General features: G+C 45.5%; 1 protein-coding gene across 1 annotated transcript in view; it reads right to left on the reverse strand.

Annotated features, from left to right (window-relative positions):
• LOC309543826 (uncharacterized protein) overlaps positions 1–20,241 on the reverse strand; it is a gene marked incomplete at its 3' end in the record, with an annotated part of 54,985 nt that overhangs the window by 23,789 nt on the left and 10,955 nt on the right. The window contains exons 4-8 of the mRNA XM_082276258.1: positions 20,043–20,140; positions 19,757–19,963; positions 19,493–19,634; positions 13,476–13,615; positions 12,280–13,379 (exon numbers count right to left, since the gene is read on the reverse strand). Of these exons, the coding sequence (XP_082132384.1) occupies positions 12,280–13,379; positions 13,476–13,615; positions 19,493–19,634; positions 19,757–19,963; positions 20,043–20,140 (1,687 nt within the window). The remainder of the gene's footprint in view (positions 1–12,279; positions 13,380–13,475; positions 13,616–19,492; positions 19,635–19,756; positions 19,964–20,042; positions 20,141–20,241) is intronic.

The following is a 20,241-nucleotide window of genomic DNA, read 5'->3' on the forward strand; positions in this document are numbered from 1 at the left end:
GGTAATATTGGGCGTATGCTATAGGCCCCCCAACCAGAGGGAGGAGGGGGAGGCGGACCTCATTTTACAGATAGGATTGGCAGCAAGGATGGGAAATGTCATTATAATGGGGGACTTTAATTATCCTGATATAGACTGGGCAGAAGGAACCGCACACTCAGCCAAGGCTAGGCAGTTCCTAAATGTTTTGCAGGACAATTTCATGGGTCAGATGGTGAATGCACCGACAAGAAACAATGCGGTACTTGATCTACTGATTACCAACAATACAGACCTGGTCACGGATATAGAAATACGGGACAACTTAGGAAACAGTGACCATAGGTCAATTGGTTTCAGTATTAATTACAGTAATAGGAAACACAAGGGTAATATAAGGACACTGAATTTCAAAAGAGCCAATTTCCCTAAACTGCGCTCGCTGCTAGAAAATATCAAATGGGATAGAACCCTGGGAACAAAGAACACGGAGGAAAAATGGGAGTGATTCAAAAGCATACTAAACAAAGGGATTGACCAGTGCATTCCAAAGGGAAATACATTTAAAAGAGCAAAACTAAACCCTGGGTGGCTAAACTCCAACATAAAAATGCATATTAATACTAAAGAAAAGGCCTTCAAAAAATACAAGGGGTCATTGGCAGCATTTAAGCATTACAAAGAGTGTAATAAGAAATGTAAAGATGAAATCAGGGCGGTTAAAATAGAACATGAGAGACATATAGCGGAGGAGAGTAAAAAGAACCCCAAGAAATTCTTTAAGTATATAAACAGTAAGAAAGCGAGGCCAGAACACATTGGCCCCATAAAAGATGACAAAGGAAATATGGCCACTGAGGACAGAGAAAAGGCGGAAGTGTTAAATAATTTCTTCTCTTCAGTCTTCACAAAAGAATCGGGGGGCTACACGAACCCAGCTTGTAAGGCCGAACTAAACAACACACCTCAGGAAATACCGCCATGGCTAACAGAAGATAGACTTAAAACTAAACTAGAGAAACTTAACATAAATAAATCCCCGGGACTGGATGGCTTGCACTCGAGGGTTCTTAAAGAGCTCAGCCAGGTGATTGCCAGACCATTATTCTTGATCTTTAAGGATAGTTTACAGACGGGTATGGTGCCAGCTGATTGGAAAAAAGCCAACGTGGTACCAATATTTAAAAAGGGGCCAAGATGTATCCCGGGTAACTGTAGGCCGGTCAGCCTAACATCTGTAGTCTGCAAGATTTTGGAGGGGATGTTAAGGGACCACATACAAGACTTTAGTAATGAAAACTGTATTATTAGTAGTAATCAGCATGGATTCATGAAAAATCGTTCTTGCCAAACCAATCTATTAACCTTCTACGATGAAGTGAGCTGCCACCTAGATAAAGGTAAGCCTGTGGATGTGGTGTATCTGGACTTTGCAAAGGCCTTTGACACCGTTCCCCACAAACGATTACTGTACAAACTAAGGAATGTAGGTATGGACCATAAGGTGAGTACCCGGATAGAGAACTGGCTCCAGGGGAGAGTCCAGAGGGTGGTGATAAATTAGGAGTACAGTAAACCCCCCTCCATTGCGGGGGTTACGTTCCGGACCCAGCCGCGAAAAGTGAAATTCCGCGAAATAGAAAAACCCTATTAAAATGCATTGTAGGCATGATTTTTTTACTGTCACTGTACGTGTAGAAGCATTTTAAGGTCTTTAAACACACTTTTAAAACAATAGAAACTCATTTAAACACATAAAAGATACTTAGAGACAGAGCAAGAGCTATGAAAAACACAAAAATCTTTCATTTTTAATGATTTATATAGTAAAATAACATTACAAAAAAAAACGCGAATTACCGGGACCGCAAAAACTGAACCGCGATGTAGCGGGGGATTACTGTACTCGGATTGGGCGTGTGTGGAAAGTGGGGTCCCCCAGGGTTCTGTCCTGGGACCAATCCTGTTTAATTTATTCATAAATGATCTAGAGGAGGGGATATCTAGTACAATCTCAGTATTTGCAGATGATACTAAATTAGGCATGCCAATATCTTCTATGCAGGATGTGGAAACCTTACAAGCAGACCTGAACAAAATAACGGGGTGGGCAACTACATGGCAGATGAGTAGGGTTGAGCGGAAACCTAGATGTCCGTGTTCGACGGGTTCGGCCGAACTTTAAAAAAAAGTCTGGGTCCGTGTCCCGGACTTTTACCAAACTTTTCCCGGACACCGAACCCCATTGAAGTCAATGGGGACCCGAACTTTAAGGCACTAAAATGGCTCTAAAAACACCAATGGAAAGGGCTAGAGTGCTGCAAATGGCAGCAAAACGTAGTTAAGAGCATGGCAAGTGCTCTGCAAACAAATGTGGATAGGGAAATAACTTAAAACAACAAAAAAAAAACAGAAAAATAAAACAATGTTCTTCATCTCTGAAGGACGAGGCCCATAAGGAGTAGGAGGGAGGTTGAGGTGGTGGTGGATGTGGCGGTGTCATAGGCGTGCGCACAGGGTGTGCCTGGTGTACCTGGGCACACCCTAATCACCTAGGGCACATAGCATTATCGCTCTGTTTGCCAGTGAGGAGATGGGAAAGATCTCCCTCGCACCTGCTCTGCTCTATTTCTCTTTGCCAGCAGGGAGAGTAATGTATCGGGGCCATGTACATGTAGGCAAACACATGCATGTGTATTTCAACTTTGGGGTGCACACCCTAATGCAATAGGCTGCGCACACCTATGGGCGGTGTAGGTGGAAGCGGCGGTGGAGGAGGACCAGGGCCGGATTAAGAGCATCATGGTCTTGGTGCTGAGGATTTTGAAGGGCCTTAAGGGCCGTGCCTTGGCATGCACCCAGAGGAGGAAGGGTGCAGCCATGCATGCCTAATTCAACATGGGATGCTGTCTCTGAAGCCCATAAACACATCCATGCATCGGCAACTGTCCCTCCTTGTCCGGCCTTCGCGCTGTGTGGGGAGGTTCTGAGGGTGCTGCCTGGGGAAGCGAGCATAGAAGCCAGACTTCTGTGTTTACAAGTGACAGAAGAGCGGTCACAGTGAATATGGCCAACCCGGGGCCTATATAAAAGGTAGGGGCCTGCATGGAGCTGCAGCTCCAATAGCCCCTACGTTAATCTGGCCCTGAGGAGGAGGACGAGGTAGCCAACACTGCTTCTTTTCACAAATTTTAAATGAGGGTACACCCCAAAAGAGTGAGAAAGAGCAAAAATGGAACAATGGCTGGGTAAGGTCGGTATCCATTGCTATTCTGCACAAGGTACGGAAAAGTCCCGTGGGATCCATGCCTGGTTCATTTTAATGAACGTGAGCTTGTCCACATTGTCTCTGGACAGGCGGCTGCGCTTGTCTGTTATAACACCCCCAGCCGTGCTAAATACCCGTTCAGATAATACACTGGCTGCAGGGCACGCCAGCACCTCCAAGGCGTAAAGGGCAAGCTCAGGCCATGTGCCCAATTTGGAGACCCAGAAGTTGAAGGGGGCAGACCCCTCATTCACTACATGTAGGCGTGTGCACACATACTGCTCCACCATGTTGGTAAAATGCTGCCTCCTGCTAAGACGTTCCATCTGACCTGCTGGTGCTGCTGTTTGTTGTGGCGTGCTAACAAAGCTTTTCCACATTTCGGCCATGCTAACCCTGCCTTCTGAGGTGCTGGCGGTGCCCTGGTTGAGTTGGCGACCTCCTCCTCCTCCTCCTCTGCCTTATGCTTCCACTGTGGCCCCACTGTCAGATGGGAATGCCAGCAGCATCGCGTCTACCAGCGTGCGCTTGTACTCGCGCATCTTGCGATCGCGCTCCAGTGAGTGAATTAAGGACGGTACGTTGTCCTTGTAACGGGGATCCAGCAGCGTGGCCACCCAGTAATCAGCACAAGTTAGAATGTGGGCAACTCGGCGGTCGTTGTGGAGACACTGCAGCATGTAATCGCTCATGTGTGCCAGGCTGCCCAGAGGCAACGAAAGGCTGTCCTCTGTGGGAGGTGTATCGTCCGTGTCCTCTGTATCCCCCCAGCCACGCACCAGTGATGGCCATGAGCTGGCCTGGGTGCCACCCTGCTGTGAACATGGTTCCATCTCCTCCTCCAGCTCCTCCTCCTCCTCATCCTCCAGAACTGAGCCCCTGCTGGACAATTGTGTCCCTGGCGTTTGTGTGTGCAGGAACCCACCCTCGGAGCCCCTTGCGAATGACTGCCCTGAAAGCCTTTGAAATGTTACCTCTTCATCCTCCTCCTCCTCATCCTGTGCCACATCCTCTTCCATCATCGCCCGAATTGTTTTTTCAAGGAGGCATAGAAGTGGGATAGTTAAGCTGAGAACGGCGTCATTGCCACTGGCCATGTTGGTGGAGTACTCAAAACAGCGCAACAAGGCACACAGGTCTCGCATGGAGGCCCAGTTATTGGTGGTGAAGTGGTGCTGTTCCGCAGAGCGACTCACGCGTGCGTGCTGCAGCTGAAACTCCACTATGGCCTGCTGCTGCTCGCACAGTCTTTCCAGCATGTGCAAGGTGGAGTTCCACCTTGTGGGCACGTCACATATGAGGCGGTGAGCGGGAAGGCCGAAGTTACGCTGCAGCGCTGCCAGGCGAGCAGCAGCAGGGTGAGAATGCCGAAAGTGCGCACAAACGGCCCGCACTTTCTGCAGCAGCTCTGACATATCGGGGTAGTTTTTAAGGAACCTCTGCACCACCAAATTCAGCACATGCGCCAGGCAAGGGATGTGCGTCAAACCGGCTAGGCCCAGAGCTGCTATGAGATTTCTCCCGTTATCGCACACCACCAGGCCGGGCTTGAGGCTCGCTGGCAGCAACCACTCATTTGTTTGCTGTTCCATGCTCCTCCACAACTCCTGCGCGGTGTGTGGTTTGTCCCCCAAACAGGCAAGTTGTAAAACTGCCTGCTGTCGTTTACCCCTGGCCGTGCTGAAGTTGGTGGTGAAGGTGTTACGCTGTCCGGATGAGGAAGCGGAGTAGGAGGAGTTAGGAACAGGAGGCAAACTGAAGCGCCCTGCAATCCTCGGTGGTGGAAGGACATGCGCCAAATTGCTATCCGCCTCAGGCCCATCCGCCACTGCATTTACCCAGTGTGCCGTTAGGGAGATATAACGCCCCTGACCGTGCTTACTGGTCCACGTATCGGTAGTTAGGTGGACCTTGGCACAGATGGCGTTGCGCAGTGCACACCTGATTTTTTCCCCCACTTGGTTGTGTAGGGAAGGGATGGCTTGCCTGGAAAAATAGTGGCGGCTGGGCACGACGTACTGTGGGACAGCCACCGACATAAGGTTTTTAAAACTGTGCGTCTCCACCAGACGGAATGACAGCATTTCAAAGGCCAATAATTTTGAAATGCTGGCATTCAGGGCCAGGGATCGCGGGTGGGTAGGGGGGTACTTCCTCTTCCTCTCAAGTGTTTGGGAGATGGAAATCTGAACGCTTCCACGGGACATTGTGGAGATGGTTGTTGGTGACTCAGGTGGTGGTGTTGCTGACAGATCGTCTGTTTGCGGGGTGGCAGGTGCCGGTATCACTACAGATGTGGCTGGAGCGGCCGAGACTGCAGCAGAAGAGGAAGCAGGATGAGCCAGAGACGTTTCTTGGTTTTGAAGGTGTGTACTCCACTGCAGCTCGTGCTTTGCACTTAGATGCCTGATCATGCAGGTTGTGCTCAGGTTGAGAAGGTTTATGCCTCGCTTCAAGCTCTGATTGCACAGGGTGCAAACCACTCGTGTCCTGTCATCAGCACATTTTCTAAAGAACTTCCACGCTAGAGAACTCCTTTGAGCTGACTTTGGTGCGCTCGTTCCCTTGCTGCGTTGGGCAGTAGCGGGCGTAGTGTCTAGGGCACGGCCGCTCCGCTTCTGCACCCTGCTCCCTCTTCTGATGTGCTGGTGGCTCTGTGCGACCACCGCCTCTTCCTCCAAACCACTCAGGTCACCTGCATGACGTTCATTCCATGTGGGGTCAAGGACCTCATCGTCCTCCACATCATCTTCCACCCAGTCTTCACCCCTGCCCTCCTTGTCGGTCTCCACAATGCTGAACGCCGCAGCAGTTGGCACCTGCGTTTCGTCATCATCGGAGACGTGCTGCGATGATCCTTGCATGTACTCATCTTGAGAAATAAGTGGTTGGGCATCGCTGCACTCAATCTCTTCCACTTCTGGGGCAGGGCTAGGTGGATGGCCCTGGGAAACCCTGCTGACAGAGTCATCAAAAAGAAGAAGAGACTGCTGTATGGCTTGGGGCTCAGACTGCTTGCCTGATTTGCAAGGGGGTGAGGTGAAAGACGGTTGGACATCGGCTGCAGGTGCCAACTGTGACCTTTCTGCAGTAGACTGGGTGGGAGACAATGTGAAGGAACTGGAGGCACTGTCAGCAGCAAACCAATCTACTATTGCCTCCACTTGTTCTGGCCTCATCACTTCTAGGGGCGTATGATGTCCTACCAAATACTGATGCAGGTTCTGTCGCCTACTCACACTTGAGGAAGGTGTTTCACTTGTGCGTGTAGCTGGCACAGATCGACCACATCCTCTCCTTGCAACAGGAGCTCTAGCAGCAGCACCACCACGACCCAGGCCACGGCCCCTATTTGACGCTCTCCTCATATTTCTGAAATTTAAGATCTTGCCCTAGAAAGGTTTTATTGAATAGCGGAACAAAAGAACAACAGTATCGCACGGGTGTATCTCACAGTCAAATATGCAAACTATGCCGCAATTTAATGTTTTTTACACCAAAAGGGTGTGTATTGAATAGCGGAATAGGATAAAAAACTGTGTATCTCACACGTACAAACACAGACTAGGCCCGATTAAATTTTTTCCTACCCTAAAGGGAGGATGAGGAAGAGGAGTATGGAACAGGCAGCACCCTCAAATCTTCAGAAGTATGAGATGAACCCCAAAAACTTGGAAAGGTGGATCTCACACGTACCGACACAGACTATTCCGCAATTTAATTGAGCCCCAAAGGTTTTTATTGAATAGCGGAATAGGAAATATGATCAAAAAAAAGTGTATGTTTTTCACACGTACAGAAGCACACTAGGCCCCAATTACTATTGTTTGTACACCTAAAAGGATGGATGAGGAAGAGGAGGAGGAGGAGTATAGAACAGGCAGCACCCTCAAAGCTTCAGAAGTATGAGATGAACCCCAAAAACTTGGAAAGGTGGATCTCACACATACAGACACAGACTATTCAGCAATTTAATTGAGCCCCAAAGGTTTTTATTGAATAGCGGAATAGGAAATATGATCAAAAAAAGTGTATGTTTTTCACACGTACAGAAGCACACTAGGCCCCAATTACTATTGTTTGTACACCTAAAAGGATGGATGAGGAGGAGGAGGAGGAGGAGTATAGAACAGGCAGCACCCTCAAAGCTTCAGAAGTATGAGATTGTGTTCACTGTACCCCACAAAGATTGTGTTCACTGTACCCCATAAAGATTGTGTTCACTGTACCCCACAAAGATTGTGTTCACTGTACCCCACAAAGGTTTTGTTCACTGCACCCCACAAAGATTGTGTTCACTGTACCCCACAAAGATTGTGTTCACTGTACCCCCCAAAGATTTTGTTCACTGCACCCCACAAGGATTGTCTTCACTGCACCCCACAAAGATTGTGTTCACTGTACCCCACAAAGATTTTGTTCACTGCACTCCAAAAGGATTGTCTTCACTGCACCCCACAAAGATTGTGTTCACTGTACCCCACAAAGGTTTTGTTCACTGCACCCCACAAAGATTGTGTTCACTGTACCCCACAAAGATTGTGTTCACTGTACCCCACAAAGGTTTTGTTCACTGCACCCCACAAAAATTGTGTTCACTGTACCCCCCAAAGATTTTGTTCACTGCACCCCACAAGGATTGTCTTCACTGCACCCCACAAGGATTGTCTTCACTGCACCTCACAAAGATTGTGTTCACTGTACCCCACAAAGGTTTTGTTCACTGCACCCCACAAAGATTGTGTTCACTGTACCCCACAAAGGTTTTGTTCACTGCACCCCACAAAGATTGTGTTCACTGTACCCCCCAAAGATTTTGTTCACTGCACCCCACAAGGATTGTCTTCACTGCACCCCACAAGGATTGTCTTCACTGCACCCCACAAAGATTGTGTTCACTGTACCCCCCAAAGATTTTGTTCACTGCACCCCACAAGGATTGTCTTCACTGCACCCCACAAGGATTGTCTTCACTGCACCCCACAAAGATTGTGTTCACTGTACCCCACAAAGATTTTGTTCACTGCACCCCACAAAGATTGTGTTCACTGTACCCCACAAAGATTTTGTTCACTGCACTCCAAAAGGATTGTCTTCACTGCACCCCACAAAGATTGTCTTCACTGTACCCCATAAAGGTTTTGTTCACTGCACCCCACAAAGATTGTGTTCACTGTACCCCACAAAGGTTTTGTTCACTGCACCCCACAAAGATTGTGTTCACTGTACCCCACAAAGATTGTGTTCACTGTACCCCACAAAGGTTTTGTTCACTGCACCCCACAAGGATTGTCTTCACTGCACCCCACAAGGATTGTCTTCACTGCACCCCACAAAGATTGTGTTCACTGTACCCCACAAAGATTTTGTTCACTGCACCCCACAAAGATTGTGTTCACTGTACCCCACAAAGATTTTGTTCACTGCACTCAAAGGATTGTCTTCACTGCACCCCACAAAGATTGTGTTCACTGTACCCCACAAAGGTTTTGTTCACTGCACCCCACAAAGATTGTGTTCACTGTACCCCACAAAGGTTTTGTTCACTGCACCCCACAAAGATTGTGTTCACTGTACCCCACAAAGGTTGTGTTCACTGCACCCCACAAAGGTTTTGTTCACTGCACCCCACAAAGATTGTGTTCACTGCACCCCACAAAGATTGTGTTCACTGTACCCCACAAAGGTTTTGTTCACTGCACCCCACAAAGATTGTGTTCACTGTACCCCACAAAGATTGTGTTCACTGCACTCCAAAAGGATTGTCTTCACTGCACCCCACAAAGATTGTGTTCACTGTACCCCACAAAGGTTTTGTTCACTGCACCCCACAAAGATTGTGTTCACTGTACCCCACAAAGGTTTTGTTCACTGCACCCCACAAAGATTGTGTTCACTGTACCCCCCAAAGATTTTGTTCACTGCACCCCACAAGGATTGTCTTCACTGCACCCCACAAGGATTGTCTTCACTGCACCCCACAAAGATTGTGTTCACTGCACCCCACAAAGGTTTTGTTCACTGCACCCCACAAAGATTGTGTTCACTGTACCCCCCCCCCCAAAGATTTTGTTCACTGCACCCCACAAGGATTGTCTTCACTGCACCCCACAAAGATTGTGTTCACTGTACCCCCACAAAGGTTTTGTTCACTGCACCCCACAAAGATTTTGTTCACTGCACTCCAAAAGGATTGTGTTCACTGCACCCCAAAAAGATTGTGTTCACTGCAGCCCACACACAGAAAAATGGATGTGGATCACTGACACCTGCCTATCTCCTATCCCACACCACACAGCAATATCGATTGTAGTTTGTAGAACACAGTTTCCCTAAAATTCAGCAGACTCTATCCCTAAAATGCCTACAACTCGCCCTGCCTAAACACTCCGACCTGTCCCTCAATTCTATCCGGACACAAATGGTTTTTTCCTGCCTATCTTTCCCTAATCAGCAGCCAGCACGTTGATGTGTGCTCTGTCCCTGATCTAAGCAGCAGAATGAAGACGCTGCGGCTGCCTGGAACTTATAAAGACTTGGTCACATGCTTCAGACGGCCAATCACAGCTACTGAGACATTTGCAGGCATGGCTGGGATGGCTTAAGGCACACCAGTTAAACGATTGTTGATTGGCTGTTGAAAGCCCGCCATGAAAAGAGCGCCAAAGCATGCAAAACCCGGAAATAAAACGACCGAACACGGATTTTTACCCAAATATACAGTAAAGTGTCCGTGTTCGTGTTCGGGTAACAAAAATCCAATTATTCGGTACGAACACGAATAATACAGTCCGTGTTCGCTCAACACTACAGATGAGGTTTAATGTTGAAAAATGTAAAGTAATGCACTTGGGTGCCAGAAACCAGAAAGCAAGCTACTCACTAGGGGGGAACCTCTGGGTGAGTCTAGGATGGAAAGGGACCTGGGGGTACTGGTAGACAACAGGCTTGGCAGTGGCATGCAATGCCAAGCCGCTGCAAGTAAAGCCAACAGAATACTGGGTTGTATAAAAAAGGAAGATTCACTCCAGAAATAAAGAGATTATTCTCCCGCTCTACAAGACTCTGGTCCGGCCACATCTGGAGTATGCTGTCCAGTTCTGGGCACCGGTCCTCAGAAAGTATGTGCTGGAACTGGAAAGAGTCCAGAGAAGGGCAACAAAAATAATTAGGGGAATGGAGGACATCAGCTATGAGGAAAGACTGCAAGCACTGAACTTATTCTTTCTGGAGAAGAGACGATTGAGGGGGGATATGATATCAATGTACAAATACTGTACTGGCGACCCTAGCATAAGGAACAAACTATTCAGAGAAAGGAGATACAATAAGACACGTGGCCACTCACTAAAACTAGAGGAAAGGTGGTTTAACCTTAAAGTGCGTAAGGGGTTCTTCACTGTAAGAGCGGTAAGGATGTGGAATTCTCTTCCACAAGCAGTCGTATCAGCAGGGAGCATTGATAGCTTCAAAAAACGATTAAATGGGCACCTTAGAGACCACAACATACAGGGGTATACAATGTACGGTTAAAAGCAAACACACACACACATCATAGGTTGAACAGGATGGACTGATGTCTTTTTTCAACCTCACTAACTATGTAAAAAAAATGGAAAATGTGATATTTGGACACTAGATGGCGCTAATTGCTATGATACTGAGCACCATCTAAAGGACAAATGAGGTAATTTTGGTTTTAAATCAATGGTTGGTTGAATCCTGTGGTTTTATTTTATTTATGTCCTTCAATGTGTACTATATTTATAAATGCATAAGTATGATCACAGGGATTTGTATGACCCCTCCCCCCGACATAGGAAACTAAGGGGTTTATGCAAAGAATATGTTGGGTGAGTGTGACAAGGATGTGTCCAGCCGTGACAAATTCTGGCCGTATTCTAATAAACACAGTGATTTCCTATAATCGTCAGCTCCAACTAGTGGCCATAATGAGGTATTCGTTCCAAAATACCTCAATCAGAAAAATAGTTCAATACCGCATTATGGCCACTAGTTGGACCCAATGATCATAGTAAATCACTGAATGAAACAAAATAAGACCAACATTTGTCATGGATGAATGAATGATTGTCATATTTGTTCATCTGTTTTATAAAAACGAAACATGTAAGTGAAGTGGTAACTATTGAGCCAATCCCTTCATCAAACCACACATAATATCTCCCTTCAAAGGGAAAACAGAAATTATTTACAGAAAATCAAACAGTATAAATATTTTCCAACCAATAACCTCCACCCAGACAAGATATGTAGAAATATAAAGACAAGCGGTGTTACCTCTCGTGCCGCACTCCGCCAAGCCACCCAAACCCACACAGGAGCAAAGGAAAGAAGTTCTCACCTAGTTTATCTCCGAGTTCTCCTTCCCTCCTGTTGGGGGATGGGAGAAGGATGGACTGAAGACAGAAAGACACGCTTCGGGGTCACCACGGGTAAGTAAAGCCTTGAAATGAAGGACATCAACTTCAGAATTTCTGTCTTGTCTGTGTAAAGTTTACTGATAAAGATATATGGGATCTCAAAGCTTCTAGCTCTGTAACCCGCTATATCATTATCAGTAACTGTCACACAGACAAGCAAGACATTCTGAAGGTGATTCCTTCATTTCACGGCTCTACTTACCACTCTACACCCCAAAATTTACTCAGCCAATGAAAAGTCAACAAGGTACAACACTTCATCCATGTCTCTGGTGATCTCTTATCTCCTTATCAACGGTTTCTTACATCATGAAGATCAGCCATGGAGTATATCTGAGGTGTATATAAGGGTGTTCTTCTTCCCCACATGTCCAGCAACATTCATATAGAAGAAATTTCCCGCACTCAAGGCACTAATACACCTCGAGGGTTGTGTAGGATCCCTGATGTACAGGAAGACAGGAATTCAGTGAGGAACAATTCCCTCACTCAGGACAGGAAAGCGGCTTCTCCCCTGTGTGAGATCTCTGATGGGTGTAAAGATGGGACTTCTGTGAAAAACATTTCCCACAATCAGGACAGGAATACGGCTTCTTCCCTGTGTGAGTTCTCCGATGTCTGGAAAGACCGGACGTATCTGAAAAACATTTCCCACACTCAGGACAGGAATACGGCTTCTCCCCCGTGTGAGATCTCTGATGTGTGTTAAAGCTGGACTTCACTGAAAAACATTTCCCGCACTCAGGACAGGAATACGGCTTCTCCCCCTTGTGAGATCTCTGATGTGTGTAAAGTGTGTACTTCTGTGAAAAACATTTCCCGCATTCAAAACAGGAAAACGGCTTCTCCCCCGTGTGAGATCTCTGATGTGTGTAAAGATGGGACTTCACTGAAAAACATTTCCCACACTCAGGACAGGAAAACGGCTTCTCCTCCGTGTGAGATCTCTGATGTGTGTGAAGAATAGACTTCCGTGAAAAACATTTCCCACACTCAGGACAGGAAAACGGCTTCTCCCCCGTGTGAGATCTCTGATGTTGGTAAAGATTGGACTTCACTGAAAAACATTTACCACACTCAGGACAGGAAAACAGCTTCTCCCCCGTGTGAGATCTCTGATGGGTGTAAAGATGGGACTTCTGTGAAAAACATTTCCCACACTCAGGGCAGGAAAACGGCTTCTCCCCCGTGTGAAATCTCTGATGTGTGTAAAGATGGGACTTCACTGAAAAACATTTCCCACACTCAGGGCAGGAAAACGGCTTCTCCCCCGTGTGAGATCTCTGATGTCTGGAAAGAGTGGATTTCACTGAAAAACATTTCCCACACTCAGGACAGGAAAACGGCTTCTCCCCCGTATGAGATCTCTGATGTGTGTGAAGAATAGACTTCCGTGAAAAACATTTCCCACACTCAGGACAGGAAAACGGCTTCTCCCCCGTGTGAGATCTCTGATGCTTGAGAAGATCTGCTTTTGTTACAAAACATTTCCCACACACAGGACAGGAAAGGGGCTTTTCCGCGATGTGAGATCTCTGATGTCTGTAATGATTAAACTTCTGAGAAAAACACTTCCCGCACTCAGTACAGGAAAGCCTCTTATCTGTTGGAAGGACGGCAACGTCCCTCACAGTCTGTGGTTCCTCAGGATAAGAGGAATACGATGGTCCGGCACCGTCCATCACAGTCTGAGGCTCATCAGGATAAGAGGAATACGATGGTCCGGCACCGTCCCTCACAGTCTGAGGTTCCTCAGGATAAGAGGAATACGATGGTCCATCTACACTGTGTGGTCCCGGATGGACATTTGAGGTAGCCGGGTTTTCTCCTGGACTATACTGTGTGATGTCCTCATCTTCTACTTTACAGTTTGGAGACAAAGTGAGACAATCCTCTGAGGTTTTCCTCATCTCCCATCCATGTACTAAAATAGAAATACAAAGATTATTACTAGACATCAGCAGATTGGTTCCCCTAGACCAGGACTCCGCCCATATCAGGCAGCTTTGTCTCTGAGAATCTTACAATTCTCCCCTCAAGGTAACTAGTAAATGGTAGAGGGTGACTAGATGTCCCAGGAGCCACACATCAAGTCAAGACCTGCTGTATGATAGTAAATGGCAGTCTCAGTCTGGACCTATGCCAGGCCACGCCTTGATGTGCGGGACACCTACTCACTATCTATCGATGTATAAAATGTCCAGCTGGTAGAAAATAGGTGTAACAAAAAAGAAACCATATTATGTGTATATATAGCAGTGGGTAGAGGGGAGAGCAGAAGTCAGGACTATGTAATGTACAACATAGAGTATATAGAGTATATAGTGCAAGGGGTCAGGAGTATGTAATGTACAGAATATTGTATAAGATACAACTGATAGGACTATATAGTATCAGAATGATGTAATGTACAACATAGAGTATATAGTGCAGGGGTCAGGAGTATATAGTGCAGGGGTCAGGAGTATGTAATGTACAACATAGAGTATATAGTGCAGGGGTCAGGAGTATATAGTGCAGGGGTCAGGAGTATGTAATGTACAACATAGAGTATATAGTGCAGGGGATCAGGTGTATGTAATGTACAACATAGAGTATATAGTGCAAGGGTCAGGTATATAATGTACAACATAGAGTATACAGTGCCGGGGTCAGGAGTATGTAAGGTGTAATATGAATGTCGAATCCCTCCGACATCAAAAAGGCAGGATAACTCCTCCAAAAGTCAGGGGCGGGCTAGCATTTCATCCCACGGCTGAATCCATGCCATAAATACCGGGACCAAGAAAGGATATTGGGTGCCAGTCACTTTTGTCTTTTTAACCATTTACTGACCCGACCGCCGTCATTATACATCGGTCGTTTAAAGCTAAATACCGGGGTTATGGCTGCAGATAGCAGATAGCTGCCATAACCCCGGTATTTTTTTAAACAGCGGGCGGCCAGCGTTCAGATAAGCGTGGTTCCAGTGGTGTATTCGCTGCGGGATCACCCTTACGGTGCGGCGGAAGAGGTGCCCCCTCTGCCTCCCGCCACATCTCGGCCGTTTTCCCTGCTTACCGCACCCACCGGCAGCAGGGAAAACGATCTGGTCCCAGATCCTCAGAGACAGGAAGTCGAGTGAGGGAAAGATGGCCCCCACTCGACTCTATGGTCGTTGCCTAGCAACTGGTTTAAAGGGCTAATTTTTTTTTCAACAATTTTTTTTTCCTATTTTAGTGTAGATGTGAGATCTGAGTCTTTTTGACCCCAGATCTCACAAAAAAGAGGACCTGTCATGCCTATTTCTATTACAAGGGATGTTTACATTCCTTGTAATAGGAATAAAAATGATCAACATTTTTTTTTTTTTTTTTTAAACTGTGTAAAAATAAAAATAAACAAAATAAATAGGAACAAAAAAAAAATAAATAAAGCGCCCTGTCCCCGTTAGCTCGCGAGCAGAAGCGAATGCATACACAAGTCCCGCCCACATATGTAAACGGTGTTCAAACCACACATGTGAGGTATTGCCGCAATCGTTAGAGCGAGACCAATAATTTGAGCTCTAGACCTCCTCTGTAACTCTAAACTGGTAACCTGTAGAAATTTATAAAGCGTCGCCTATTGGGATTTTTAAGTACCAAAGTTTGTCGCCATTCCACGAGCGTGCGCAATTTTGAAGCATGACATGTTGGGTATCTATTTATTCAGCGTAACATTATCATGACGTGGGACGTCACTACGGAGTGAAGCAGCGGTCATCTCGTTGGCGGTCTAACATTTCTGGCAGATAAGCTCTTTTTACTCTTATTACCTGTAAGCATTTATTTGGCATAAGGAAATTAAATGGTGGTTCATTAGGTGTTGCACTATGGTTTTCTTTTTTGCTTTTTTCTGGTATATATGAGTGATCAGTCTGCCTTGTACCATCTGTATGGAGTCGCACCTAATTGGCTTGATCCTGGAATCACTGAGGATTTCTGGAGGAGCAGTTTGGTGGAACCTTTGAGCCTTCTTTTATTAGTGGGACGGTAAGCGGCAGTGTGATTGGGGTTGCTCTCTATCTCTGGTGGTGTTGGCACTTCAAGGAGACCAATCAGCTGGACCCTACCTATACCTGGACTTTTTATATAGCGCTAATTTTGTAAAATTATCTTTAATATTATGGAAAAAAAAAAAAAAAAAAATCGGGCTAACTTTACTGTTTTCGTATTTTTTAATTTGAAAAAATGAATTTTTTCCAAAAAAATGGTGTTTGGAAGACCGCTGCACAATTATGGTGTGATAAAAAATATTAGTAAACCATAAAAGTGTAGCGCTAAAAATATTGATGATCAAAAATTGAAAAATAGTGTCCAAATAAATGGAAGAAAACCACTAATCACAATAATGTTTGTAATAGAGAAAAAAGTGTCCAAGTGAATAAGTCCCAATATAAATGATATAAAATGAAATCATGAATCCACGTGCACAATGTTGCAAGAAGTGATTCAGCCCGTGACGCCCAGGGTATGAGAAGGAAGGGAACACCTCGGTGGTGGGATATATTAAGCAGCTTACCAGATTTCCGTGGCTGTTCAACTTAATGAACCAGCCTCTCCCAGCTAGTAATCAAGACCGTTGACGATCCGGTGTTCAAGGGATGCTTAATTGATGCAAATAAACCACTTCTCAAGAAACATATAACGGATCAGTGCAGGATTCGTACTCCTCAGTATTTTTCACCAAACATAAATGAATATGTGGGAAGAAAAGAAAGCGAAGCCCATAGCGTAATCCCATTTAAAAACAGTATTCCATTTTATTAAAAAATATTACTCACAATATCTCAAGAACAAACAGGCTTGTCAAATCATTAAACCTGGGGATGAAGATGCGGCGTCCCGCGAATAATCCCACGTGGCAAAGGATGATGGAGGCCGGCTATTTTCCAGGGGGCGTGTGGATGTTGCGTCTGGAGTCGCCAACGTTTCGTCTCAATAGACTTCGTCTGGGCGTGACGCCCAGACGAAGTCTATTGAGACGAAACGTTGGCGACTCCAGACGCAACATCCACACGCCCCCTGGAAAATAGCCGGCCTCCATCATCCTTTGCCACGTGGGATTATTCGCGGGACGCCGCATCTTCATCCCCAGGTTTAATGATTTGACAAGCCTGTTTGTTCTTGAGATATTGTGAGTAATATTTTTTAATAAAATGGAATACTGTTTTTAAATGGGATTACGCTATGGGCTTCGCTTTCTTTTCTTCCCACATATTCATTTATGTTTGGTGAAAAATACTGAGGAGTACGAATCCTGCACTGATCCGTTATATGTTTCTTGAGAAGTGGTTTATTTGCATCAATTAAGCATCCCTTGAACACCGGATCGTCAACGGTCTTGATTACTAGCTGGGAGAGGCTGGTTCATTAAGTTGAACAGCCACGGAAATCTGGTAAGCTGCTTAATATATCCCACCACCGAGGTGTTCCCTTCCTTCTCATACCCTGGGCGTCACGGGCTGAATCACTTCTTGCAACATTGTGCACGTGGATTCATGATTTCATTTTATATCATTTATATTGGGACTTATTCACTTGGACACTTTTTTCTCTATTACAAACATTATTGTGATTAGTGGTTTTCTTCCATTTATTTGGACACTATTTTTCAATTTTTGATCATCAATATTTTTAGCGCTACACTTTTATGGTTTACTGTTATTTTTGAGTCACTGTTGGTTGATTTTGTGTTGGCTGCTGACATACATCTACTAATTATTTATCATATTAGCGCGGAAATTTTTTCTATTTTTTGATAAAAAATATTGCAATGATCTTCATTTTATTCTCTAGGGTCTCTGTTAAAAAAAAGATATAATGTTTGGGGGTTCTAAGTAGTTTTCTAGCAAAAAAAAAAACAGATTTTAGCTTGTAAACACCAAGTGTCTAAAATAGGCCGGGCTTAGAATGGTCCAGGAGGTGAGGGGTTGGAGGTGAGGGTTGGGGGGGGGTCTCAGATACCATGGCAGATCACTTACAGACTCTGCAGATGAATGTCTATTCTCACAGTGTCAGAACCTAGAAGCCGACTGAGTAACACTGTAAGCACATTCCCAAATTTCAGTGCGTTCTCCAAGTGAGTCACCAGGCCCTCCTTAGAGACCGGCCTTCTTCATGGCTCCTTCCAGCAAGGGGCCTCCTCTGGGTCTCCTCCTTGGCACAGCTTCCTCCAGACCAGGCAGGACAGCTTCACAACCACTTCAGCACATGTTAGGCCCCAAAACAGGCCAATGGACCTAACAGCAGAGCTCCATCCAGAAGCCCCTCCCTACACCTCATCCCAGGGGAAGAGAGCGAGCACATGGCCTGTCACATATATTTATTTCCTCCCCCAGCATGCACCAGTGACATAAACCTCCTACTGGATTGGCTGACAGAAATATAAATATTCTTAATGTAAGACATTAAACCCAAAGAAAATATTTATTATATTGCAGCTTATCGATTCTTCGATTTGATGTTAGTTTTCCTTTTTAGGATTTCTTCTATTTTCATCTGGTGATCTGGCCAGTAAATCTGTTCTATAAAAGCTCCAACTCTAAAGCAGAATGTATCAGTTACTGGGAAGGGGCAGACCATTTACCACTGACAGGGGTGCTTACAATGATCAGCTTTTATTTATTCTTGTAAAACCTTTATCCTAAAGGAAAAAATAATTTGCTGTAACTAATTATAAGGTGTGAGATGGAGTTTGGCTTCAATTTGTTACTGTTTTTAAATCTGATAATACATCTAACACCCCCTCCCCCCCCCCAGACTGATAATGCTGCTGTCTCCAGAGTGGGGGCGCTCTAATACAGAAGGTGTGACCAGGTGAAAACAGAGGGGAAAAAGCCTTAAAAAGAAAAGTAATGCAGCCACCACATCTAATGATTGGTAAGCTGCAATGTGTGACATTTTTGGTTTTGGGTTAATTATCATTTTAGTTTGGTTGGTGAAATGTCATACTATGTCCAGTGATAGCGGTGACATCTACTGGCCACAGTGAGAAATCACAACTCAGCTTAGCTTAGGGAAAAACCAGGCGAAAAACTGAACAATCAGTCTGAGCTAAGTACAGCCCAGCCAAAAACTAACATGACATAGTAGTCCCTATTTAAGACATAGCTGTAACTCCAGATCCCCGTCTCCTTTTTTCTGACTGCTCAGATAAACTGTCTAAATTCTGGACTATGGGCAGATGTAAAGAGAGGAAAGCAGATAAAGGGGTACAACTTATGTAGGAGGATTTGTTTCATTTCTGTGTATCCCCTGAGGACAGTCACTTCACTGGGTATATGGAGGGTTTACACCCACTCAAAATGTGCACATGAGACAAGTTGCAGAGGTCCCACACCGCTGCCTCCCATCTCCTGAGACTGCACTCAGTGACTTGGGTGTGAGACTATACAGACATATCCCTCCACCCAACACAGCCAGCAAATAACAGAGCAAGTAACCCTGGGAGAATTGTTCTGTCATATTTTGCTAGACCCCGGCATGGGGCAGAAGACCCAAAAAACATACCCCAGGTGCCTAGGTCTAGTAATGCCTATGGTGAAAATGAACATTTTGCTGCCAGCTGAACCCCAGAATCTCCATAAATCCAGTCTAGAGACATAAATTGTGTCTGCAGCACAGAGAAGGAAGATTATCCGAGAGAAATACAGGACGGGGAACACAGCTCAGGAAAGTGACCAGGGGATTACAGACTGATATCACCCAGTCCCCGCCCTACTCTGGACCAATCAGTGAGCAGTATGGGTGGAGGAATGTATTTAGTGTTAATGACCCACCTGTGCTGATCTCTGTAGGAGTGTCCTCCTCTATAAATGTCCCCGTTATTCCATCCTCCTCCATAGACTGCTGATCATCCCTCACATACCTCTCTTCTTCTTCTGCTTTAACCTCAAATTCTATATCGATTGGATCTCCACTCTAAACCAAGAAAATGAGAGAGAATATCATCTGTAAAATATAAGATTTATTATTGTGACATCACATAAAAATACACACATTGTCTCCATGAGTCTGTGTTTTATAATCTCGTTCTCACCAACCTTGTAACATGGAGGGATGGTGTGACCTTCCTGTGTGGAATCCCAGGAATACAGAGGACGGGGACATCTCTCTGGTGGGTTCCTGGTATTAGGTGGCTCCATCATATCCTTGTGTCCTTCTGAAAACTCCTCCATCACTCCATACTCCTCATCCTCCTCTTTATACTCTTCTTTAACATCAATATTATCATCCCCGAGGTTTCCACTCTGAATATATAATACAACATTCATTGTAACAAACATGCTGTGTATAAACCAGAACTACCAATAATTGCCACTCATCTACCTGATGATGGTGAGGGATGGTGTGACCTTCTTGTGTGGAATCCCGGGAATACAGAGGACGGGGACATCTCTCTGGTGGGTTCCCATTACTGGATCCATCTGTAGGAAACACACACACTGACTGAATACATTGTTTCTATGTGTTTATCAGATGATGGGGGATCTAGGTGGAGCCTCCGTACTGCTCTCTCCTTTACAAT

This window comes from Pelophylax lessonae (assembly GCF_965119305.1).
Source record: "Pelophylax lessonae genome assembly, contig: HAP1_SCAFFOLD_377, whole genome shotgun sequence".
Taxonomy (NCBI): domain Eukaryota; kingdom Metazoa; phylum Chordata; class Amphibia; order Anura; family Ranidae; genus Pelophylax; species Pelophylax lessonae.